Raw genomic sequence first — 8,956 nt, forward strand, 5'->3', positions numbered from 1 at the left:
ATAGTAAATATGGTTAAAGGACAGTATTCAGCCAAAATTATCTGGACACTCTTTTTTTAATTAACAGGCTTTACTATTCCAGTCATTTCTGTGAGGACAGATCATAATGCTGTGGCAACATGTTTTTGTATGTTTACTTTTATTGTAAAAGTTTGATGAGGGCCGTTTTCTGTTTCTTTATGGACCTTGATCGGTGCACAGGGGTATTGTCATGCTGGAACAGAGAAAGGCCCTCACCAAACGGTCTAGAATGTCATTGCATGCTAAATTACACAGAATTCACTAGAATAACCAGTTCTGTTAATTAGAAGTTGGTGTCCATACACTTTTGACCTTATAGTGTAGATGAAGAAGTCCATTTCTTGGCTAATGCAAGATAATTTTGTTATCGTAAAGACATGAATTGATTTCATAACCCCCTTCATCACTTTAGAGATACAAGATAATTCACACTAATGACTAAACAACATCTTTTCAGTGGAAACAATGACAGTTATTTTCTTTGTTTCTAAAGAAAACTTCCTTCTGCACAGGAAATGTCACAAATGCATTTCTACTGGGCAACAGTGTCAAAACCAGACCATCCAATGTCAAGATCAAACCCCTAAAACTGGGCCCAGACCAATACCAGACCCCCTAAGACCAGAACCAGACTTCACTTCCTATGATACAGACCTACACCAATACCAGACTAACAAAGATCCAGACCAATGCCAGTCGTCTTAAGATCCAGAACCAGACTGATACCAGACCCCCTAAGACCAGACCTTGACCTATAACAGACCCCATTAGACCAGATACAGATCAGAATTCCTGTTATCCAGGCCAATAACTGACTCCCAAATATCCAGACAAGTTTGTGTCCTCCTAAGTTCCAGACACAGAACCAAACCAGTACCAGTCTCCCAAAGATCCAGACCAATTCCAGACTTCCTAAGATTCAGAATCAGAATGATACCAGACCCCCTCAGACCAGAACCAGACTACACTTCCTATGATACAGACCCAGACCAATTGTAGACTCCCAAAGATCAAGACCAATTCTAGTCTTCTTAAAATCCAGAACCAGATTGATGCAACACCCCATAAGACCAGACCCAGATCAGACTTCCTATGACCAGGCTAATACCACTAAAGATCCAGACTAGTTTGTGTCCTCCTGAGATGCAAACCCAGAACCAGACCAATACCAGACCCCTAAGACCCAGACCTAAACACAACCAACCTAAGACCCAGACACATACCAGACTCCCCAAGATCCATACCAATGACTTCCTAAGATTCAGAACCAGAATGATACCAGACCCCATAAGACCAGAACTAGACTACAATTCCTATGATACAGACCCAGACCAATTGTAGACTCCCCAAGATCCATACCAAGAGGCAGACCTAGACTAATACCAGACCCTTTAAGATGCAGACCAGACCCCCTAAAATCCAGACCAATGCCAACCCTTAAGACCCACACCAAGGCCATGTTTAAGTAATCTTGGGAGTTCATAAGACAGAGACGACAAGATCCAGACTAGTTTGTGTCCTCCTCAGATCCAAACCCAGAACCAGACCATTACCAGACCTCCTAAGACCCAGACCTAAACACACCCAACCTAAGACCCAGACACATACCAGACTCCCGAAGATCCATATCAATGTCTTCCTAAGATTCAGAACCAGACTGATACCAGACTCCCCAAGATCCATATCAATGTCTTCCTAAGATTCAGAACCAGACTGAGACTAGACCCCCAAAGATCCAGACCAATTCTATTCCTCCTGAGATCTAGTCCCAAACCAGATCTCCGTAGAGGCAGACCTAGAATAATACCAGACCCCTTAAGATGCAGACCAATGCCAACCCTTAAGACCCACACAAGGCCATGTTTAAGTAATCTTAGGAGTTCATAAGACAACAAGATCCAGACTCCAGCTGAACTGGGCGGGTCACAAGACTCTTTCTCCTTCAGTCTCGACAACAATGAAATTTCTCCTTCCAAGTTTATGAAACTCCTCTTCCATTGTTCGGCTGTTGTGTTTTCCTCCCTCACAAACAAAGAATTGTTCCCATGTCTCCAATCTATTAATTGTTATTCTCTGCCATTCAAATGGTCCTAATACACAGGAATCGTTTCCATTGTTTAACTGTAAAGAGACACATTTTGAGAGTCCAGCTCTCTATCTGTCTCTGATATCTGCTTATACTGTACATGACCCGACCGGGTCACTTTCTCGTTTCTTAAATAATATTTCACAATGGACATCTACTGCATGTCTGCACCTCTCTGGTGGAGCAAATATTTTGACTATATCTCAGAATTCAAATATTTATGTAAAACACACACACCATTGAAACAAATGGGTTGGGTCCCCTTGTTTTGTTATTTTTTGGTTTGTCCCACAGATTGAAGTCCAGCTTGTGGAAGTGAACATTCTAGAGAAGAAGTGCCAGTGAAATGGGCACCGCGGGCAGGTCTGTTCACCTGCTCTGTGATGCTGTTTCCTTCTACGGGCACATGATAATCAGACTGACAAATAAACTAAATGGGAGGGCATGTGAACGGCACCAAAACCCAATATATTCGGAAAAAATACATTTACATTTATATTTATGCATTTGGCAGACGCTTTTATCCAAAGGGACTTACAGTGCACTTATTACAGGGACAATCCCCCGGAGCAACCTGGAGTTAAGTGTCTTACTCAAGGACACAATGGCGGTGGCTGTGGGGATCGAACCAGCAACCTTCTGATTACCAGTTATGTGCAATTTGGAACACCCAATTCCCGATGCGCTGTAAGTGCTCGTAGTGGCGTAGTGACCGAATCCGGGTGGCGGAGGACAAATCTCAGTTGCCTCCGCGTCTGAGACCGCCAATCCGCGCATCTTATCACGTGACTTGTTGAGCGTGTTACCGTGGAGACGTAGCGCATGTGGAGGCTTCACGCTATTCTCCACGGCATCCACGCACAACTCACCACACGCCCCACCGAGAGCAAGAACCACATATAGTGAGCACGAGGAGGTTACCCCATGTGACTCTACCCTCCCTAGCAACCGTTTGGTTGCTAGGAGAACAAAAAGCCAATTTGGTTGCTAAGGAGACCTGGCTGGTGTCACTCAGCACGCCCTGGATTCAAACTCATGACTCCAGGTGTGATAGTCAGCGTCAATACTCACTGAGCTAGCCCGACTCCCGCCTGCATTCATGTGTATTCTAGTCTTATTTAAAAGGTGTTTATTGCGTTTCAATGTATTTTGAGAATGGCATGCTTAACTTTACCTGAAGATCTCTAAAATGATTAGAGCGCTGTGCAAAAAGCCCTTATATGGACATGGATTGGATGCATATTATGCTTATTACTATCTGTACATGCTCTGTAGAATAATCCGGATTCACCAACTGTAAAACAGGATTGAACAAATTGAAGTTGTTATTTGGATTGTGAATCTGGCAGAAATGTGTTGCATTGCAACACCCTAGTAACCAGCCATAGCAACCTGCAGGGTGTCATCGACGCTGTTGCATCTGCTAATATCATTCTAAAAGTGTAGTTACGAGAAAATGTTTCATTTGTTTTTGTTGATTTTATAATCCTTAAAACTTGATCATTTAAAGCACCTGTTCTTTATTTATCTCACCCTTGGGTGCCTCGATGTGAACAAAGATGTCTGCCGTATTAGACAAACATTATTCATTTACATTCAATAATCATTCAATTATCAAAGTAACAAATGTGTTTCTGGATATTCAATAATCATTTATCAGTTATCAGTTATCAGGCACATGTCCACTGGGGAAACAGGAAATGGGTTAATTTGAATGAGTATGTGATATGAATGTATTTATTGGTCTTGTTAATGATTTATATGGTCAGTAATTAGTGTTGAGCGTATGGTCACTACAGCACAATACATGTATGTTACGCCTTTGATCTGTTGAGCGGCACGAGACACAATGTAACGATCAGTCACAGGAATATCTCAAACACTCTAAGAACATCAGTAAAGTTTATGCACATAAAGGAAAGTAAAAGCATGCTGTGATATCTGCTGCACATGATCAGATATATCATATACACACGGAAGGGTTATGTAGTTAAAATCAGCTCATGTATCAGTGTTTCAGTGATTACAGTCATATATATATATATATACGCTTTATATATCAAAATACATAATAGTCATATTTTTATGTTAAATTATACTGCTTGACATTTTACCACAGGGGTTCCCTCTATTTAAACATGCACTATTTTGCCCAATATTTGTGTTTTTGTTTATGTTTTGAGCTTTTTGGAATATCATCAAAGCTTCTGTTTGGCAAGTCGAGTCACTCTGTGTTCATATTCGAAACAGCAATTTTATAATCACACAAGCTTGAACAGGGACAGACTGTCAAGATGAACATATTTCAGTCTCAGGGGTGCATATTACACCCTCTGTATGGACTATACTCACACATTATAATGAACATGGGTGTCTATAGGTGCCAGGGGTCTCAGACCAGACTTATAATATTTGAGTATATGAACTGTCTTGGGCCGTTTCCATCAGTTTCTGTTTTTGTTGAAATTTGACAAAGGCGTCATTATTTCTAGACCTCACGTCCAATTAAAAGGATAGTTCACCCGAGAATGAAAGTTCTGTCAATATGTACTCATCTTCATGTTGTTCCAAATTCTAGTGTTTTCTTTCAGGGGACACAAAAGGAGATATTAAACAGCATGTTCGGGACTGACAGCTTCAGTCACCATTCACGTTCATTGTATGAAAACAGATGGATTGAGAGTGAATCCGGTCAGTCCTGAACATTCTGTCTTGTGTGTGGTGAGGAAATGATAATCATGTTTTTGGGTGAACTATCCCTTTAAGTGAGGAAAGCTCTGCCCCTGTATCATGATGCTTTTTATTACTGTTACATTCATTAGTACTAAAGCAATCCCAGCAAACACTAAATGTGCATTATGTGCCATATACTGACATTTTATTGACTTAATTATTATAAGTTATTTAAAGGTTTAGTCCCTTTGGAGTAACCTAAGGGGACATTTGTTGGTCAAGGGCACAATGGTGTTTGCACCTCCCTAGCAACCGGGCCAATTTGGTTGCTTAGGATGCCTGGCTGGAGTGATAGTCAGTGTCTTTACTCGCTGAGCTACTCGGCCCCCCAAACCCTTATCTACCCCCCAAACCCCATATCTACCCCCCCTCTTCCCAAACCCCTTATCTACCCCAACTCTTCCCAAACCCTGTATCTACCCCCCAAACCCCATATCTACCCCAACTCTTCCCAAACCCCTTATCTACCCCCCAAACCCCATATCTACCCCAACTCTTCCCAAACACCTTATCTAACCCCCAAACCCCATATCTACCCCAACTCTTCCCAAACCCCTTATCTACCCCCCAAACCCCATATCTACCCCAACTCTTCCCAAACCCCTTATCTACCCCCCAAACCCCATATCTACCCCCTCTTCCCAAACCCCTTATCTACCCCAACTCTTCCCAAACCCCTTATCTACCCCCCAAACCCCTTATCTACCACCACTCTCTTCCCAAACCCCTTATCTACCCCAACTCTTCCCAAACCCCTTATCTACCCCCCAAACCCCTTATCTACCACCACTCTCTTCCCAAACCCCTTATCTACCCCAACTCTTCCCAAACCCCTTATCTACCCCCCAAACCCCTTATCTACCACCACTCTCTTCCCAAACCCCTTATCTACCCCCCAAACCCCTTATCTACCACCACTCTCTTCCCAAACCCCTTATCTACCCCAACTCTTCCCAAACCCCTTATCTACCCCCCCAAACCCCTTATCTACCACCACTCTCTTCCCAAACTCCTTATCTACCCACTATCTACCTCCCAAACCCCTTATCTACCCCCCCCCCCCCTTCCCAAACCTTCATCTACCTCTCAAATCCCTTATTTACCACCACTCTCTTCCCAAACCCCGTATCTAAGTTTACCCCATCAGTAGTAAACATGACAGGAGGGTTAGTGAGGGACTGAAGTAAGTAATTGTCACATGGAAATGTGTGCAGTGACGTCAGTGAAAGTCGGCGGATTTGAGGGCAGTCTCAAATAGGGTGACCAGATCAGAATTGGTAAAATTCAGGACGGACGAAAACGGGAAAAAGGAGATATTAAACAGCATGTTCGGGACTGACAGCTTCAGTCACCATTCACGTTCATTGTATGAAAACAGATGGATTGAGAGTGAATCCGGTCAGTCCTGAACATTCTGTCTTGTGTGTGGTGAGGAAATGTGCACGAGTATGAGGAAATGATAATCATGTTTTTGGGTGAACTATCCCTTTAAGTGAGGAAAGCTCTGCCCCTGTATCATGATGCTTTTTATTACTGTTACATTCATTAGTACTAAAGCAATCCCCTTTAGTAGGGATTGCTTTGGGGGGTTAATGAATTTCAAAAATCTGGGCAAAATTATTTATTGAGGAATTCTGAATGAAATGACTGTCTGTCATGTAAACACGGAAATACAAATAAAAAAAACCATTGAACTCAAGTGTCATGAAACAAATAAAACAAACACTGCGCTTTAACATCAGCAACATCCAATCAAATCACTCCTTGTGACTTTTTTGAGCATGAAATTCGCGCCTTGCCGCCTACGTAGTCTACTGCAGCTCTCTACGTTCTTTTACTGTCTATGGTTCAATGAGCAGCCGACAGGAGCTGGCTGCAGGACGGCAATGAGCAATTTGTAATATTCTATCACACTATAACTACTCGAGAGTCTGCTCTTGAGACTTTGTTCTAATTTTCGGGACAATTAGGGCAGGATTCGGGATTCGGGACAACTGCTTGGATTTCGGGACTGTCCCGAATTTTTCGGGACGTCTGGTCACCCTAGTCTCAAGATATCATAACTATAACCGTCGGACAATATTACTAATATTGGGGTCACTTTGTTACGCTGTAAATGTTGCTTTAAATTCAGTATCATGTATCACAGCAATGTTACGCTTAGTTTAAAAGTCTTTAAAACAGTTTAATTGATCGATTATCGCGACTGAAAGTCCTCATTGAACACGTGATATCTGTTATCTGTTATTAATATCTGTTATCAATATCTGTTTTATTTAAACATCGGAACGATTTCTGCGTTCCGCTTCAGGAACACCGGGAAAGGAAAACTGCGCTTTTCCCAGATGATGAGGAAGAGTCCGTGCACCGAGAGCAGTGAATGTCCGGATCTCTCTCTTATAACAACACATGGACATTATAATACATTTATAAATGCGAATGATTTAATTTAGCTGCAATAAATCTCAAATGTTCCGATGATTTCATCTGAAATTAAACATCGGATGCGTCTGTTCCCGACTTTAATGATTTGATCGTTTGTGCTTAATCATGAATTCATTTATTTGTACATATTGAGTTTTGTCAGGCGAAATAAACGAGTTAAATAAAGACACGTGTTAAAGAGCTGTTGCCCAGGAGGTCTGGATTATCTGCTTTATACATTGTTAAAACATTCATTTGCGATCTGGATCATTCTGGAATAAATACATCAGCATACAGGCAATTTATACATATAATAGTTTGCATTTAAATTAAGTATATTCACACATGCTGCTGAATAACTTCCAGAAGAGTCAGACCTCACCTTTAACTTTACAATATTCATATATTTAATTCAATAATGAAATATGAGATAAATAAGTGCAAATGTCTATTAAATAAACTGCATCAAACTCATTTATTAATGCATTGCATTAAAACAATCCAAACTCCCTCTCATGCACTCATCATATGTCTCATGCACTCATCATATGTCTCATGCACTCATCATATGTCTCATGCACTCACCTGCACCGGTGCACAAATGCACAAGCAATGGCAGAAGATAAGATGAACGCAGACGCCGCATTGTGAATGACACCAGCAATGAACCTGGACTGAATGTGACCCGTGACCAGCGCTTATATACTGATATATACTGAATATCTGTCAATCACAGCACCAGAGAGGCTTCTGGCCCCTCCCATCACACATTCCTCTAACACACACTGATATCACCGGGAGCCGTTCACTGTTACATTGTGCAATTAATAACAATGCAGCCAACAGTTACACATAAAGCACAACTGTGACATGTTCATACATAACACAGATGTGAAGCTGTCATCTGTCTGCCATGCCTTGGACAAACTCTTGAGATGACCAGATAAGTGTCACGATTGGTAGCTGTGGCAAAAAATAAAGTTTTAGGGCATTTTATCCATTAACTGGTTCAAAACAAATGTCCCACATCAAATCATGAATAACCTCTGAATCAGCCAAAGGATGCCACGGGCGTTAGGTTACAAATAGGGGACCGTTAGTGACCAGGGCTGGACTGGGACGATAAATTGGCCGGTATTTTACATATCAACTAGCCCAAAAGTTGAGCGGGGGGTGTTCGCTGTCCTTTTCTGCATATCGCTGTGCCGTTTTGAGATCCGTTCTGCATAACGCGGTGGTACATTTCACGGTCGACCCACCGCACCCCTCGGTTCTCCCGATGGCCAGTCCACCCCTGATCGCTCACAAAGTGCGTCAGCCCACCGGGACAATGTCCGGTATGCCAGATTACCAGTCCAGCCCTGCTAGCGACGCATGTGAAGTATCTGGTTTAGCATCGTCAAATAGACAGGTGCAGGATAATGCACCTGTATGAACAGAGCAGCACGAAGAACTGAAGAAGATCTGTTACATGTGTTTCCACATGTTACACGTGTTACGTGTGTTTCCACATGTTACATGTGTTACATGTGTTTCCACGTGTTACATGTGTTTCCACGTTTACATGTGTTATATGTTTCCACGTGTTACATGTGTTTCCACACGTTACATGTGTTACATGTGTTTCCACGTGTTACATGTGTTTCCACACGTTACATGTGTTACATGTGTTTCCACACGTTACATGTGTTT

General features: G+C 42.1%; 1 protein-coding gene across 1 annotated transcript in view; it reads right to left on the reverse strand.

Moving 5' to 3' along the window:
• ca4a (carbonic anhydrase IV a) overlaps window positions 1-7,946 on the reverse strand; it is a 14,049-nt gene extending 6,103 nt beyond the window's left edge. Inside the window, exon 1 of the mRNA XM_052125934.1 lies at window positions 7,850-7,946. Coding sequence (XP_051981894.1) covers window positions 7,850-7,910 — 61 coding nt within the window. The 5' untranslated portion in view covers window positions 7,911-7,946. The remainder of the gene's footprint in view (window positions 1-7,849) is intronic.
• Between the last annotated feature and the right edge of the window lie 1,010 nt (window positions 7,947-8,956).

Source organism: Xyrauchen texanus, chromosome 4, assembly GCF_025860055.1.
Source record: "Xyrauchen texanus isolate HMW12.3.18 chromosome 4, RBS_HiC_50CHRs, whole genome shotgun sequence".
In the NCBI taxonomy this organism is placed as follows: domain Eukaryota; kingdom Metazoa; phylum Chordata; class Actinopteri; order Cypriniformes; family Catostomidae; genus Xyrauchen; species Xyrauchen texanus.